This window comes from Bactrocera neohumeralis, unplaced genomic scaffold, assembly GCF_024586455.1.
Source record: "Bactrocera neohumeralis isolate Rockhampton unplaced genomic scaffold, APGP_CSIRO_Bneo_wtdbg2-racon-allhic-juicebox.fasta_v2 cluster09, whole genome shotgun sequence".
Classification (NCBI taxonomy): Eukaryota; Metazoa; Arthropoda; class Insecta; order Diptera; family Tephritidae; genus Bactrocera; species Bactrocera neohumeralis.
In genome coordinates this window covers 31,023,684-31,042,318 of record NW_026089622.1, presented here as the reverse complement: position 1 = coordinate 31,042,318, position 18,635 = coordinate 31,023,684, and the positions used below count along the sequence as shown (strand labels likewise).

General features: G+C 35.7%; 1 protein-coding gene across 1 annotated transcript in view; it reads right to left on the bottom strand.

Annotated features, from left to right (window-relative positions):
* LOC126764190 (transmembrane emp24 domain-containing protein bai) overlaps window positions 1-18,389 on the bottom strand; it is a 34,248-nt gene extending 15,859 nt beyond the window's left edge. The window contains exons 1-3 of the mRNA XM_050481981.1: window positions 18,152-18,389; window positions 17,972-18,092; window positions 17,849-17,919 (exon numbers count right to left, since the gene is read on the bottom strand). Coding sequence (XP_050337938.1) covers window positions 17,849-17,919; window positions 17,972-18,092; window positions 18,152-18,322 — 363 coding nt within the window. The 5' untranslated portion in view covers window positions 18,323-18,389. The remainder of the gene's footprint in view (window positions 1-17,848; window positions 17,920-17,971; window positions 18,093-18,151) is intronic.
* Window positions 18,390-18,635: the final 246 nt, after the last annotated feature.

The following is an 18,635-nucleotide window of genomic DNA, read 5'->3' as shown; positions in this document are numbered from 1 at the left end:
GCAGTGTGACTTGACTGCAACTGCATTTTGTGTTTTGGGAAAAACCAATCAATAAAGAGAGTGGCTAGTCTAGATATATGTACATTCATACTTACTTAAAGCGCCCATACACGAGCACACAAGTGCGTTCGATCGGTATGTGTGCGCTTGCGGTTTATCGTGTATGGGCTTGTTCGCGTACCGATCCATGTTCGCGAAAATGTTTGATTTTTTACGATCGGTGCGCGAACATGTTTATCGTGTATGGCGTTGTCGGCGCACAAAATCTCATTTCTCTCGTGTCGCCGAACAGTGAAGATCGCGGACAATGCCAAGTGTTAATGGGAGAGCCTGCTTTCGAGGCTGCAAAAAATCGATTTTTTTGAGGATTTTTTTGGGAGGGAAAGAAATAATTGATTCAAGCGAAATTTCTAGGCTTTATAGTTCTATATTTGAACATCTTTCACAAATTTTTTGGATACGAAATCTTTGATATTCTGCCTTTGGGAAGCAATTACCCGATGCATCTCGCATGTACATTTTTCGGACGGCGGGCAGGATGTAGGTCGCAATTTCTAACGGAAACAAAAAATTCAAAGAGATTCATATTTTTTATTAATTTATCTTCTAGTTAAACTAAGAAAATCCCAAAAAAAGTGTAAAATTTAAAATTTTATTAAAAATTGAATAAGTAGTGGCTTTTCAAAAGAATTTTATTTTATGCTGTTTAAAAATATACAATTAAAACTTGACTTTTCTTAATATTTTTTTAGTTTAAATATAAGATAATTTTATGTCAATGATAATAATTCCATACGATTTAGTTTTTTTTTCTATCCTGCCCGCCAATTAAGAATAATCGTAAAAATGAAAAACCGAGAAATCACGCTTCAAAGTTTTCGCTTTTTGCCTAAGCGCTCATACATAGTGTAAGAAAAATAAAAGTTGGAATAACTTATTAACGAAATACAATGAAATAGATAAAAACGCTACATTAGAAATAAATTCCAAGAAATGTTCCGCTTGCCTGTCGCACATGTTAACTCTGTGAAGAACGGACGCAAAATGGATTTGTGTGTCGTGTATGGGCAAACGAATTCATACCGATCGAACGCACTTGTGTGCTCGTGTATGGGCGCTATTACGGGGCATCTCGACAGGATAAAATCTATGTCTTGCTAACTGTCAAATCTATTGCTATTGCCATTGCCAAATCTATATGTGGGCATTTGTTATCATAAGATAATCATTTGCGCAAAGGCGTAGGGTAGGTAGGTTCGAGCTGATGTAGCGCATGCTTTGAGCTATTGGAAAATTTAGTAGGTAGCTGATGTAGCGCATGTTTTGAGCTCTTGAACTGTTTAAATCTTTTATGAGGAAAATAAAAAAAAGGATTACGATCCTTTTACAAATGTATTTCTGGGAAAAATAAGAAAAGAAAAAGATCCTTTTTTAGCAAAAGTATTTCTGTGAAAAATAAGAATTCATATTTTTGGACTACTATATAGTAATTGTAGCATACATTTTATATACGAATTTATATGAGCAATGATATTTTGATTTTTGCTAGTATAAGTTTATTAAATTTAAGATTTCGCTTATTCCTAATCATAGCGAGCGCAAGGAATATATATGTAAATATATAAATGTATATATCTTAGCTGCCTAAGCTTGCTAAAAGTGTCATACGAAACTAAAATAATTTTTAGATGAATGTCCGTATAAAATGCGTTTGAGTTCTGAAGTGTATAATGCAAAGTTTCACACTCTTTGTTTGTTTGCGCGATCGTGATTCTGAATTATTGCAGATTATAATACTTTTTAAATGAATGAAAATATCCAACCTAGAGTAGGATGCCCATACGTCCCACTTTTGGGGGCATTGACCACGTTTTCAATAACCTGTCCCGCCAAACCTCTTGGCGACAAATATGCTTATATAATTATAAAAACTTCTGTTTTCATTCTTCAATATACTTTTATTAAATCAGTCTTCGCATAAACAAAAGATATTTCAATCATTCAATCATTAAAAAAAACGCATTCCATGCTTTTTATCACTCTTGAAATTAAATATAAATAAAGGAAAATATGTTTATAAAACTATCATTGCACGCATACTTTAGATATAACTCCCAACCATTAAGCATTATAGTTTTTATAATATGTATTTAAGAACAGCAAACTGTCAACAGAGCCTGGCGCTATTCTGTTACGTTTTTCAGTAATTAAGTTGCCAGCTAAAGAAAAAGATCTCTCCGCAGCTGCACTGCTGGCTGGGATTGCATGAATCTGCAATGCAAACTTTGATAAATGGGGGTATTTACCCTGATTACTTTGCCACCACTCCATCAAATTAAAATTTTCAGTCATCTCTACCTCTTCTCTGCTATATCTCTCAACTTCATCTTCAGGCTTTTCTGTGGCTTGTGGGGTGGTTCGTTTAACCAAATAAGTGAAAAAGAATGTATCGCCTCCAGTTTTTGAACATAAAGAAGAAGAATGGCTTTGATCTATTTGGTTACTTTCATTGAAAGAAAAATGCGTTGTCAAAGTAGGTGAGATGGCGGTTGGGCTTAAGGAATCGTTTCCCGCAGATGTTGCTGAAGTTGGTGCTGATATTGCATTATTTTGAATTTGAGAGATGCAAAAATTTTTTATATTATCCAAATCATTTGGCTGCATATTTATAGCAGGTGGGTATAAAAAAGTTGCAACCTTATGCCATATACTTAAATTGACAACCCATATTTCCTCAATTTTTTTTTTATATTCTCCTTTAAGACTGAAATTGCAGCTATATCACCATTATTAAATTCACAAATGTTTTTTATTTTTAAAATGGACGGAAGAACGTAGCATAGCGATGGAGAACTGCAAAGTTGTAATTTATTGAATACAGTTTCAAAATCTTTGCACATTGAAACCAAAACTTTAAGAATGGATACATTTACGTGTAATAATCGTTGGCTTTGTTCATTATCAGTCATTATATTGTTAATTTCAAACCAATTGTCAATTATGGATTTAATCATTCTATAATTAGAATTCCATCGAGTAGGACATTGGGATTTCAATGAAGTGGGTAGAAGATGCTGTAAATTTGCTTTCTTAAAATATTTAACAATTTTTTTACAAGAAGCTAACACATCTGTAAGCTCTTCTGTCTCCTCGAATGATTTGTCCAATACATTGGAAAATAGATGGCTACTGCAGTTAAGACGTATATTTTGTTTTAAAGCTTTAACCATATTACTTCCTCTGTCAGTAATGAATTTAATTTGGCTCATATTTTGAACACCATATTCTTTAAACATACTGCTAAGTTTATTAAGAACATTGTCACCCGAAGAACTTTCATAATTCATAGATTTCATTCCCAAAACCAAGTCGAAGAATTTCAAGTCTTTTTGGTAGTGGAAGGTAACTCCTAAAAAGTTCCGCTTCACATAGTTATCCGTCCACATGTCGATTGTGGCTGTAGCTCCACCGCTGCTCACAATATTATTTATTTCTTCTTTAAGTTCTTCTTTTTTTTCATTTGCACATTTTTGAACATTGCGGGAAATTGTTGCGCTCGGTAACAAATCCTCCACATCGACGTGTTCGCCATACGATGCACCTATCTTTATGAAGAATTTCACAAGTTTTATAAAGCCTGAGCCTTGCACAACCGAAAATGGTCGGCAGTCTTCAACAACCCAGGATGTAAATTTTTTTACAGCTTCATTCTTGTCTTCCACCGTGACGGTTCTTAATTCTTGTGATGTTTTAATATTTCTGCAGCATGGGTGACGAATTAGGTTAGACGTCTGACCATTATAATATTTCAATACTTTTAAGCAAGTGCGGCAGTAAACAAGTAAAGTTCCGTCCGGTTTCAAAATTTCTGATAAAATATTCCATACGAAACTTCGGCCTTTGCGCTTACCAGACAAGCTGTAACTGCCATTCGCAATTTTGCAACCAATAGAATCTTCTTTTTCGGCCATTATTTTCAATATATATCATGTAATATGTATCATATAAAATTCTTAACACTCACAAAGCAAATTAATCAACTGTACTGACGATTACACATAAACAAAAAATGCTTTGCACACTCGAGCCTAAACTCGGACACTCGAGCCTACACTCGGACACTCGAACATATTGATTCGCAAAACACCCGAACCCAAACAAACACGTATGAACGACACTCGAGTGTTGTGATCAGCACGTTCGCCTGCGCATAGTCGCTAACGAGCAATCCTTCTGCTCGTTCAAAGAAAGCGATACAAGCCGGTTTTGGGTAAGTGTTCGAGTGTGCACGGAAATTGTGTGTCCGTTGCAGATCTCTGGTGAGAAGGTACTAGGCTTGTTTTGGCAGCCATCATCAGATTGTTTCGGCTTCAAACTGAAATCCCATAACGTTTCTGAAGCGGTGATAAATGGGAAGAGACGCCCTACTAAAAGGGAACTTTTAAGTATCGTCATGTCGATATTTGACCCTCTAGGGTTTCTGAGCAATTTCGTCATCGGAGAAAAGTTGCTTATGCGTGAGCTTTGGAAACACGATATCCACTGGAACGACCCATTGCCAAACGATGTAAATGCTGTTTGGGCGAAGTGGCGTAAACAACTACCCGAGATTGTCAACTATGCCATACCTCGATACTATTTCAGAAATAGTGCACCTCAGCTACTTCAACTCCACATATTTGTTGATGCTAGTGAGAATGCCTTTGCCGCCGTTGCTTATATACGATCTCAATCTTTATCTGGTGAATTTGATGTTGCATTCGTTTGTGCCAAGACAAAATGTGCGCCAATGAAAACCCTCACCGTGCCACGCCTCGAACTTCAGGCAGCGATTTTGGGCACTCGCCTTATGCAGTGTATCCGCGACGAACATTCTCTAAACATCAAAGATTGTATTCTGTGGAGTGACTCAAAAACGGTCATCAAATGGATACAGAGTGAACATCGTCGTTACAAGCCTTTCGTTCAGCATAGGATAGCCGAGATATTGGCTTCAACAAGCATATCAAATTGGAGATGGATACCCACTAAGCACAATGTAGCCGATGAAGCCACGCGAGCAAATGATTGCACCAATTTTAATCCAACAGCACGTTGGTCACGGTGGCCCCCGTTCTTCCGCCAGGACGAGCAGGCTTGGCCTTCTGAAGACGTAACAGTTTCTGGAAATGATGAATCTGATGAAGAGCTTCGGTCCAAATTCGCTTTAGTCATCGTGAGTTGTAATATTATAGATTTTAATAGATTTTCTTCTTTTCAAAGGTTAGTAAGAACCGTTGCCTGGGTCTTACGCTTTGTCGATCACTGCCGTCGTCGTACACAGCCAAATCAATGTTATGGCTTAACTGCCAAAGAAGTAGGCGATGCCAAACGCCTTTTATGCCGCATAGTGCAACGCGAAGTGTATGGAGCAGAGTTCCAGTCCATTAAAAATGGCCACGACATTGCCCATGACACTGTTGCAACTCTCACCATATATAGACGAAGAAGGTCTTCTTCGAGTACAGGGACGCATCGACGCCGCCAGCTGGCTTCCAACCAGCACACGACGTCCTATTATTTTACCACCTGATCATGCCTTTACAAAATTATTGGTGTTACATCACCATAACATCATGTGTCACCAGAACATAGAAGCTACTATTGGTGACATCCGCCGCAATTATTGGGTGCCACGACTAAGAAGTGTGTTGCGCAACGTAATTGTCAGCTGCAATGTATGCCGTTTGAATAAAGCTACTCCGTCAGCGCCTTGGATGGGTCCGCTTCCGTCAGACAGACTTACTCCTTACGTACGCCCGTTTAGCTACACTGGCCTTGATTACTTTGGCCCAGTCACTGTGACTGTTCGACGCAGCACCGAGAAGAGATGGGTTGCGCTCTTTACGTGCCTTACAGTGAGAGCTGTACACCTAGAACTGACTCACGATTTGAATACTGATTCCTGTATTATTGCCTTACGTAATTTTGTGAATAGACGTGGTGCGCCCGTAAGAATTAGGTCCGACAGTGGAAAGAATTTCGTTGGCGCCGACCGAGAAGCAAAACGCTTCGCAGAAGTGTTCGACTGCGGTCGCTTACAAAGTGAATTATCACAGAAAAATATCCAGTGGGTGTTTAATTCCCCATTTAACCCTTCGGAAGGTGGCGCATGGGAGAGAATGGTACAGTGCGTTAAGCGAGTTCTACGTCACACTTTAAAAGAAGTTTCACCAAGAGAGCATACTCTGATTAGTTTTCTGATTGAAGCTGAGAATGTCGTTAACTCTCGCCCACTGACGCATTTGCCTATCACTGCCGACCAAGAACAGCCTCTAACTCCTAACGATTTCATTCTGGGAGCAGAAAACACGACCCAGACTCCTCTAGCAGACGCTGACTTGGGAAACACTTGTATGCTACGCAAGCAGTGGCGCATCGCTCGTCAATTGAGGGATCATTTTTGGAAGAGGTGGATTTCTGAATATCTACCTACCTTGACTCGCCGTGTGAAATGGTGCCGTCGAACGAAGCCACTGAAAGAAGGAGAATTGGTGTTTATATGCGATCCTAACATTCCACGACGAGAATGGTGCCGCGGTAGAGTGGAGAAAGTATACCCTGGGACTGATGGCGAAGCACGACGAGCAGACATACGAACTTCCACAGGAGTTAAGCAACGAGCAGTCTCAAAACTAGCCGTTCTGGACATTGATGGTGGTGAATCAGGTTGATTCACGGGGGTGGGGATGTTGGCAACCCTTGCTCATATACATATAAATATGTAATATTCAATTTCTATGTTTATTTTACAGTTGAATGTTTCATTTTCATTTCTCTTTAAATTGTCGCGAGCTTCATATTATATACATAATTCCAACTGTAAAGCTTCTGCGTATTTGTTTGTGCAATTTGTATATTTGTCATTTCCCCTTCTTCGCATAAGCATAAGCAGGTAGGCGCAAGCTCTAATTAGTTTTGGGCTTATATACTTGTTGTTTGTAAGCTGCAGTTTGTTTTTCTCCTATCCTAGCTGTGCTGATCTGCACGGTAAATGCTAGTGCCTTTGTGCATATATGCCACTGCATAACGTGTTTGACCTTATTCATCGATCAGCCAGGAAAGTGGAAGGACATACTGCGGTAAGTAATAATCACTAATGTAATTATTTATAAATGCCTATTATTATACATTGTTATTTAGAAATAAACCATTTGGAACCATTTGAACATTGTTTCATTTGAAGCCATTCGGAAAGCAAACCAAATGCGTTAAACTCGCCCCACTTGATCGATGACACCATAAGAATTGCATTTTTCGAAAAATATAATTTTTGAGAAAATTAGTTTAAAAAAGTGATCTTCAGTGATTAGAAAAAATTTAATTTTAATGGGGCAGATGGAAATCAGAAATACTGGCGTGCTCCAAGGTATCCTCGGCAGACTTGCTATATAAAAGTATAATCGTGGTGGTGACTCTCTCATGGTATGGGTAGCTTTTAGCACACTGGGAAAGTTTCCGATTTTCTTTGGCCCGATTGATTAAAGGTATATGGATCTCCTTGAAACCGATCTTATATCATTTGTGGAAATGTTTCATGGCGAAGACTGGATATTTTAACAAGATAATGCCTCTATACACTTTTCAAGGTATACGAAATAATTTCTCGAATCAAAAAGTATCCCGTTATTGGATTGGTCAGCTGGAGGATATTTCCAAATTATTTCCTTAAAATTTACGAAGGTGGGCGACAATTTTATAGCTCAAAAGAATTAAAAGAAGCCATTGTTGAGAACTGGGCAGCTATCGACATAAGCGTGTTTGAAAATTTAATAAATTCGGTGACTAATCAACAGCTTAAACGTTGAATGTAAATACAAATTCATTTCGTTTCTCTTATTTAACAATCCTTCTTTTGCACAAATATCAAATTTCGTTAAAGAAAAGTTTCAAATTAATTCTGAATGAATAAAATAATTAAAATTGCTGTAAATATTTTTGTTATTAAATATCATTATTAATTACCTGTTAAAAATAAATAATAAAAAAATCGAAGTCAAAGTTCGCAAACCAAAAACAAACTAAACATGATGAATAAATATAAATTTTACTGAAGTATGTCTATGTGGATTAGTTTTCGGCTGCGTTTCATAGAAACAACCGTGGTCGCTGCAGCACCGGTGCAGCACCGATTTCTTCAGTTCTTTCGCGTAGAACTCCTTTTTAAGAGTAATAAAAAAAACATCCACGGTCTAACATCCTAATTTATCGAGAGAAACGAAATTCTTAAAGATTTCGTGTTACTAATCGCAAAATTATTAATTTTATATTGTTATACCGTCAAAATAAAATTCATAATTTTGTTATGAGTAACACAAAATCTTTCAGAATTTCGTTCATTTATGTTTTTATTATTCTTATTAGTTTGCAAAATATGGTATAACTTATGGACATCGTATATAACCTTTTTTTACATGTCATTTCAGGAATTTATTTAACTATTATCCATAACTATTTAAGTCTTAAACATAGAAAAATTAATTTTGTATTCGTCATGAATGTATTAATTTATTAAAAAATTTGACCCATTAATTTTCATTTCAACGATAAAAAAATCGCGAAACTTTGTGATTCTTCGGAGGCTCACAAGTGAATCGGTTCGGACCAAAATTATTCGTTGTTGTTCTTGTAGCGGCAGTATTCTGTCGAGTTGACTGTCCTTGGGCGGATACAAATCCGGGTTCGTTCCTGTTACATAGACCCGACCGTCGTGGGTAAAGAAACGGAAACGCACCAAAAATGGTAGTTCCATTTGCCTTTGATAGTTTAGTTTGAGGTTTGAGAATGATAGGTATTCTTAAGATTTGGTTGTTTAAAATTTCTAGCTAGCTTATAAATAGTAATAAGTGGGAACCTATTCAATGTGTTCAAATGGTGCGTTCCAAAACTCTTTGAACCTAGAGTCCTTTGTGGCGCCATCTATGTGTCGACTGGTGCGTTAGAATCTGCTTTTTATCGATTGTCCAGTGAGAATTTCATCTATTGGAAGTGAAGTTATTGCCTCAGTATGTTTGTGTTATCGGTGCGAAAATGAGCTTCGAACAAAGAGCCAACATTAAATTTTGTTTTAAAATTGGTAAAACTTTTACCGAAACGTTTAAATTGATGAATTAAGTTTATGGCGATGGTTGCCTATCCCGTAGCAGAGTGCACGAGGGTTTCAAAATTGCTCAGAATCCAACTGAGAATGTCAAATTAAAAAAAAGGTATTCATCGTCACGTAATATGTCAGTTTTATTTTAAGTAATTATTAATATACTTTCAATTGATTTTTTAGGTATAACAATAATATAATGTACCTAAAACTTCCGCTGTATGATATGGACGTAAGGTAAATGAGACATACATATCAAATGAAAACTTGACAATATTATTATTTTTGTAGCCTCGCTTAAGTGGCAAGGTTCAAGTCACCTAACGGTAGGGCCATGCTGTTTCGACGGATCGAACTATAAGAGGGGTGTTGGATGAGTGGGATTCAAAAAGTTGGTTAGATTCATGTCATTGTACGAAGGACATTTATTTGTTACGTCGATTCTGGATAAATAGGACCTTAAGCCGCTACAGTTTCCTTGACCGAAAGGAAGCAGGCCTCACTATATAGTTTAAGAGGCATCCTGTAACAGTACCGAATCATCCGAAGAGTATTCGATGAATTCAGACCTGAATTCAAAAGTGACAATATCGTAGGGTAATCATTTCTTAAAGAATTCGATTGGTTTGAAGAAAAGAAAATGCATATGTGGCAAAATTTGATTTACTCTAAGGTTTATTTGTATAAACAAATTTTCTCAAATGTGAATTGAAAAAAAAACAATGTTTCGATGCAAAGAAAATTTGGTAGTTTTGCAAGATTTGGAAGCCATTTTGGTACGGAAACTTTGCTTTGTGGCAACACTGTTCCGAATGTTCTAGCATATACGATATGACATGTATGTACAACTGTGTTCGAAATAAAGCAGTGGAATAACCAAGAATTCAAAAATGAATCAAAAAAATCGTGTAATTGATTTTTGTTATCGATTATTATTATTATATTTAATTCGCTCATATTCAAGCTTAAAAGAAATATGATTTCTTTAAAGAATAAGATAAAGTTCTTCTTTAAATAAAAAAAAGAAGTTTGTAAATGAAAATTTCTGCTGTGATTAATAATAGCGGTATTGAGGATTTTACATCAAAAATCAGTTAATTAATCATAATAATATAAAATAAAGTTTAAAAATTTAGTATTTCGTCGAATGACCGTTGTTAGATAACACAGCTACGCATTTCCTAGGCATGGAATCCACCAAACGCTTGCATTTCTCGAGGAATGGCCTTCCACGCCTTTTTCACAGCACTACATAATTGCTTCGTATTTTCTTTCCATACAGCTTCTTTGACCTCTGCCCAAAGGTTCTCAATTGGATTAAGGTCCGGTGACTGCGCCGGCCAACCCATAACCTCAACTCTATTTAGAGCAAACCAATTTTTTGCCAACCTGCTGGTATGTTTGGGGTCGTTATCTTGTTGATATACCCATTTCAATGGCTTTTTCCATTCAGCGTGTGGTAGCATAGTCGACTCCATTATCTCAACGTACAATTTGGCATCCATGTTTTCTTTAATCCAAAATAACGGACCTACTATATACCATAGTAAGACAAGCACCTCCATACATTGATTTTGGTCCCTCCATGTTTTACCGTCCGTGAAACATATTTAGGATCAAATGAGGCGTTTACTGGCCTTCGCACATACTGTCGGCATCCTCGGGAACCAAATAAAACAATTTTTGTTTCATCGGACCACAATATGTTGCGCCAGTTTTCGACTGACTAATGCAGGTGCTCTTCAAGCCACTGCTATTATTTCGAACACAGTTGTACGTTATGTGAGATGTATGTACATTATGAAATGAATCGAACTTTGTATGTATTAGGTGTTCCGATGTCTTAAGGTCCAGGCCCAATGCTGGCTGGCTTAACGTATTTTGAATGCTTTTATGACGAAATAAGCGCTTGGAACGCTCGCGTGAGCGGTTTCTACGCCAGTAAAGAAGATGATTGATAGCGCTCAGGTAGTTTATAGTCCACCTCTATCTATGTATCTTTGTGTGATTGACTGTGTCAGAAGATTTTGACAAAAACGCTACAAGGTGTGGTTTTTGGTTAAGACGGAATCTCCTTCGTTGGCGGGTTTCCCAGATTTCAGTAGTGTATTTAAAGAGTGGTCAGCGACAGGTTGAGGACCTTTGTGAGGTGGCTTACACACGTTAAGCCTAGGAGCTTTATCATCAGCATGTTAATTAAATAAGGGCTTATGGTTTTGGCTGATTTTGCCTTGTTGATGACACTGTGAGCTTTCTCATCGGTAAGTGATGCGCAGTCTTTTCGCATTTTGCGCAGCCGCCGGATAACACATCGTCTGGCTTTGTCTAGGGTAAGGTACAGTGTATATACAAATAGCTCGCGAACTTCTTCAGGTCCAAAGAGGCATAGCCATTGAATTGGATTTCAACTCCGTCATCATCCGGTGGAGAGGTTGCAGGACTTCTGGTGCTGAATGCATTTTGTCCGCTTGTGTTGGTTTACCATTTGCCGAATCTCCAAATTGAGATCACTTATTCGGGGTTCACAGGGATCGGTATGGGGTAAGGTGTCGCGTTCATTAGCAGTCTCTAACAATTACGTCCGTAGTAATGGGTAAAGCGATGAAAGTAAATTCTGTGAAGCCGATACAGTTAGCTTTGTTAAAGTTAACTAAGGAGCGGATGTCCACGGAAATAAAATCAAGAGGTAACTTGATCGAGATAATTAGGGTATGTCTAATGAGGGGGATTCTCCAGAGGAATATGCAAAAATTATGTTGCTTCTATTTTTTCAAAATATTCCCGATTAAATTCAAAAATGTGTATTAATAGCATATACTATTTCTCATTGTTTCACCACTTTTTTTGGCCCTTTAGCTGAATTTTTGAACTCTAAATGCAAATATCGGGGAAACTTTAGTATACCTTCCGACGATTTCAGGTTTAAAAGTGGTATGGTTGGATAGGGCTGATGCTCCAGACTAAGAAAATATATAATTATAGCCGCCCCAAACTTTTAGTTTTCGAGATATTTGCATTTTAAGTTGAAAATTTGCAATTTCTCGATTTATAGTAACTTTTTCTTTCATATTATGCACTTTTTATACACTTACACTTCCCTGCAATATTTCTACATATTTATTTTATATTTATTATTTAGATATTTGCTTAAAATAAGCATTTCATATTTTACATAAATATTATTACACGCCCAATAACAATAAATGATCCGTGTTGCCAAATAATAAGTGTTACCATATCCCAAACGATTGAAAGCAATAAAAATAAATAAAAAAAAATCAAATGCAGGAAAAAAATTACCCTGGGCTTTTTACTCATGATATAGCAAGAAAAGGGATAATGATTTATGTATTTGGCGTATAAACCTATTTTTCATTCGTTTGATAAAAGTGTAGATATGGCAATACTTATTATTTGACATCACGGAACACTTATTGTTATTGTGCGTGTAATAATATCTACGTAAAATATAAAATGCTTATTTTAAGCAAATATCTAAAATATTAATGAAAAGTAAATATGTAGAAATATTGTAGTGAAGTGTAAGTGTATATATATATGTAGTGCATAATATGAAAGAAAAAGTTACTATAAATCGAGAAATTGCAAAATCAAATTTGCGAAATTTTCAACTTTAATCTCTTATCTCGAAAACTATAAGTTTGCGGCGGCTATACCAACCATAAACTTTTAACCCTGAAACCGTGGGATGGTATACTAAAACCGACCACAAATATCTCCAATATATAATATATATATAATATACATTTACTTAATCTGGAACTTCCTATTTTCGTTTGTATCCATTTTAACCCCGAAATCGGGGGATGCTATTCTAAATATAGCAATATTAAGATTCTTTTGGCGCCACGATTTGATGGTACGGATGGATAGAGGAGGTGTTCCAGATTAAAAAATGTATACGCATATACCCTCCTCAGACTCATAGCTTTCGAGATATAACCCACTTTTCATTTTTCAATTATTATATATTTACTTAAACTGTACACATTCTAGTATTTATATCAAAAATTTATACCAATTGTGTATTTTTTAAGAAAATAAATATACTTTAACAAGTAAGGAAGGGCTAAGTTCGGGTGTCACCGAACATTTTATACTCTCGCACGATAAAATGATAATCGAGATTTCATTATCCGTCATTTACATATTTTTCAAATACCGTATTTGTGTAAAGTTTTATTCCGCTATCATCATTCGTTCCTAATGTATATACTCGTATTATACAGAGAAGGCATCAGATGGAATTCAAAATAGCGTTATATTGAAAAAAGGCGTGGTTCTTAACCGATTTCACCCATATTTTGTACATGTCATCAGGGTGTTAAGAAAATGTTACATACCGAATTTCATTGAAATCGGTCTAGTAGTTCCCGAGATATGGTTTTTGGTCCATAAGTGGGCGAGGCCACGCCCATTTTCAATTTTTAAAAAAAGCCTGGGTGCAGCTTCCTTCTGCAATTTTTTTCGTAAAATTTAGTGTTTCTGACGTTTTTTGTTAGTCGGTTAACGCACTTTTAGTGATTTTCAACATAACCTTTGTATGGGAGGTGGGCGCGGTTATTATCCGATTTCTTCCGTTTTTGAAATTTATATGGAAATACCTGAAGAAAACGACTCTGTAGACTTTGGTTGACATAGCTATAGTAGTTTCCCACTTTTCCAAAACAATTGCGTCCAAATATGCCCCTCCCTAATGCGATCCTTTGTGCCAAATTTCACTTTAATATCTTTATTTATGGCTTAGTTATGACACTTTATAGGTTTTCGGTTTCCGCCATTTTGTGGGCGTGGCAGTTGGCCGATTTTGCCCATCTTCGAACTTAACCTTCGTATGGAGCCAAGGAATACGTGTACCAAGTTTCATCATGATATCTCAATTTTTACTCAAGTTACAGCTTGCATGGACGGACGGACAGACGAACGGACGGACGGACAGACGGACGGACAGACAGACATCCGGATTTCGACTCTACTCGTCGCCCTGATCACTTTGGTATATATAACCCTATATCTGACTCTTTTAGTTTTAGGACTTACAAACAACCGTTATGTGAACAAAACTATAATACTCTCGTTAGCAACATTGTTGCGAGAGTATAAAAATTATTTTGCACATTCAAACTTTTAAAAGATTTGTGTGTTTACATTTATGACAAATAGCAGTGTTGCCATACTTTGTGTCCTGAAAATATAATCAAAAATTTTTATGTTTCATATTTAGAGAAATAAATGATTCGAAATGAACTATTGTTTCATATATTTATATGGATTATATTCAATAATAAATAGAAAAAACTTAGGTAAAGGTTCAGGAGAGCGGCTTTTCTGAAAACGTGCACCAATTTTCACGGGAAATGTCTTAAAATACTCGTTTTTAGTTCTACTTTACGAATATGTTAGGCGCGTGCTTTTAAAAACAATATTTTCTTTGTTTTAATAGAAAAACATCGTATTTCCCGAAATCAAAAATTCACTTTTGCACTTTACAAGCCTTTAGATATTAAAAATATATTTTCTATCAATTATATACACGTAATTATTGATGTTCTTTAATTAATTAATTAGAGAAATGGTTTTTATTGTTATTTTTATAAAAATATGTAAAACTTCACAATCACTTCACTTCAACGAAAATGGCAAGGTTATGTTCGAAATTATGGCATCGCTGTTGTAAATTCGAATCTATTGATTTATGCACTGATCGTTTTCGAATTATCGATACTCTCGATATTTGAGTTTGAAAGAGAATTGGTAAAAATGAGAAATACATAATAGAAAAATTTATAATTCATTATTATTGCAGAAAGAAGAAGAAGTTGGACACAGAAGCGCTCGAAAAAAAATAACCCTGGTCGGTCCAACACCCCGGCGTTCATAATTCTTCTGTGTCCAACTTCTTCTTCTTTCTGCAATAATAATGAATTATAAATTTTTCTATTATGTGTTTCTCCTTTTAACCAATTCTCGTACAGACCCGAATATTGAGAATATCGATATTTTAATTTCTTTCTATTTTTCCAACGGGTTGGGTTTACTTTAGTATCTCATTTTCATTGCTTATTCCTCTTAAATGCGTGCACGGATTTTTTTAAATTTATATAGCACGGATAGCCAATGAATTAAACTTTGGTTTAAATGTAAATTTATTGTTAAATGTTAATTTGTTTTTTAGATATAAGTAAGCAAAAAACGCACATTTTCACATTTGCTCAAATAATGGCTCTCTTCTTTTGAGGTTTTTGTTACACTGCTTGCAAAAAATTTAACCAATTTAACACACACACATTCTTTGAAATATATTTAATTGAATTAATGATAAATTATGAATTTTAAGTTGGAATTTTATGTACAATTTAATAAATAAAACAGCTTTCAATTACGTGTTATACTGTTCCTTGAAATGTAAGCAAAATTACTGAATATGAACTGTCAAACGGCGAAGAAAATAAACACAAAAGGAATACAGTAATAACCCAACAAATCAAAATGGTAGGTTACATTTGGGTTACTTTACATAGGACTCATTTCGGATCGAAGGTTGAAAGTATTAACAAAATACGTCCATATAACGAAAATTTGGAATAAAAAATTGCGCGATTTTTTATTCCAAATTTTCGCCTGCGGCGCTTTTTTCAATGTAATAGATTATACTGAAAATATAATGAAAATTTGGAATAAAAAATCGCGCGATTTTTTATTCCAAATTTTCGTTATATGGACGTAATATATTGCCCACTTTTCAGGGTCTTGTATAAATGGTTGGTTGGGTTATCTTGGTATTACCGATACATATACAATTTTTAATTTTCAGTGTTTTTGTTATTTAAATAAAGTGGATTTCCACTTTAATTCATTGAAATAATAATAATAATAAACATAGAGTCACTCTATGCGTAAAAATACATACATTTTATAATAATTAGCGAAAATGCGATTTTACACCATTTTCAGGAGGCTGCCCTAGAGCCCCCCGTGGTCCTAGGGGGGGAAGGGTGCTATTATTCAAAAGCTCCATTCATTACCTTTCAAATGAGGGGGGTAGCAAGCCCCCAGCCCCCTCCCCCTTTGCGCAAAACCTCTTCAAAATGAGATACTAAACTAAACATTCCCCTTTCCAACTATTATTATTATACCCTGAACAGGGTATATTAAGTTTGTCACGAAGTTTGTAACACCCAGAAGGAATCGTCGGAGACCCTATAAAGTATATATATAAATGATCAGTATGTCGAGCTGAGTCGATTTAGCCATGTCCGTCTGTCTGTCCGTTTGTCCGTTTGTCTGTATATATACGAACTAGTCTCTCAGTTTTTAAGATATCGTTTTGAAATTTTGCAAACGTCATTTTCTCCTCAAGAAGCTGCTCATTTGTCGGAACGGATATCGGACCACTTTAACATATAGCTGCCATACAAACTGAACGATCGGAATCAAATGCTTGTATGGAAAACTTTCACATTTGACAAGATATATTCACGAAATTTGGTATATGTTATTTTCTAAGGCAACAATGTAATCTCCGAAGAAATTGTTCCGATCGGTTAACTATAGCATATAGCTGCCATATAAACTGAACGATCGGAATCAAGTTCTTGTATGGACAACTTTCACATTTGACAAGATATATTCACGAAATTTGATATATGTTATTTTCTAAGGTAACAATGTAATCTCCGAAGAAATTGTTCAGATCGGTTAACTATAGCATATAACTGCCATACAAACTGAACGATCGGAATAAAGTTCTTGTATGGACAACTTTCACATTTGACAAGATATATTCACGAAATTTGATATATGTTATTTTCTAAGGTAACAATGTAATCTCCGAAGAAATTGTTCAGATCGGTTAACTATAGCATATAACTGCCATACAAACTGAACGATCGGAATAAAGTTCTTGTATGGACCACTTTCACATTTGACAAAATATATTGACGAAATTTGATATATGTTATTTTTTAAGGCAACAATGTAATCTTTAGAACGGATTACTATAGCATATAGCTTCCATACAAACTGAACACATAGTTACTAACAGAAATGCACCTTGTTTTTCTATTATGTTTCTCTCATTTTTATCAATTCTTGTTTAGTCTCTAATATCGAGAGTATCGATATTTCAAAACCGATCGCTGCTTGTATCACTAGTATCAAATTGAATTTCGAACAGTGATGCCATTTATAGCGTAAATATCGTGCAAAATTATAATTTTTCTTTTTGTTTTTACTACAAAAAAACATAAAAATAGATAACGCGCCATACATATTCGTAAATTGGAATTAAAAACACGAATTTTAAGACATTTCCCGTGAAAATTGGTGCACGTTTTCGGAAAAGCCGCTCTCCTGAACCTTTACCAAAACTTATTATAGAATGCAAAGTTTTTCAATATTTCTCTCTTTTTGATATACATAGGTGTTCGATCGATGAGTATTATTTTTTTTGAAGCGCGGCCGAAGGCCACCAGTGCAGAAAGTAGTTCGACACAAAAGAACTATGAACACCACGGTGTTGGACCGACCATGAATTGCATATAAAATTGTGGAACTTTAAATACAAATATCTTGAAAACTATGAGAAGGGTATATGTGTATACATTTTTTAATCCAGAGATCATCCTCTTTCCTATTATACCCTCAAAACGCGACGGTAAAAGAATCGTAAGCGTGCCCCAAATGTATACTTACCCCTTCATAGCTTCTTGTCTCTACTCCTTTTTTAGTAACTAACTTAATTTCCTGCTCAATTCCTCTTTGATCTAAAAAATGTTCATATTAGCATAATGTACGTAGGATACTAATACTTCTTACGTGGCGGAACTTTTGAAATGAAGCAGATCTCGTAAGTTTCATAGACCTCAGACATGAAGGTGAACTTTCCTTTCGTAATGTGTTCACCTTTCGACAATATGTGTCCTTTGGTATCTCTAGCCTTAAAAATTAGAATTTATACACAAAGAAACAGACAATATTTGCTAGCAATCGACTTACAATGTAGTCAATCAACTGTCCAGGGACAGTGGTCACCTCATAATCTCCTTTAACCAACTGGTTTGGCTGTATATCTTCCTTTAAACACTTTTGACCGTTTGGCTTTATATTAAACATCACACCTATAACAAGATTATAAGTGCTAAGTAAAATAAATAACCTTAAAAACATGTTTGCTAAAAATTAAAGGAGTTTAGTGAGTTGGCGTTACAAATATGAGATAGTCAAAATCTATCGATTAGTGGAAATTCGATAAGGCCACCCAAAGACGGCAGCAATCGGTTACTATAATTTTGGCAGTCAGTTTTAGATTGCTGAAAGAGTGTATTGCTATTAATATTGCCAATGAGAGACTGCAATATGCAAATGTTGATACTAGGGGTATTCTCTTGCTCTTGCAAAACCCTTGCACGGTGCAAGTATTGGGGCCGTCGCCCCGGGCGCAACGTCTTGCGGTGCAATTGATCGGTCGGGTTTAGTATCG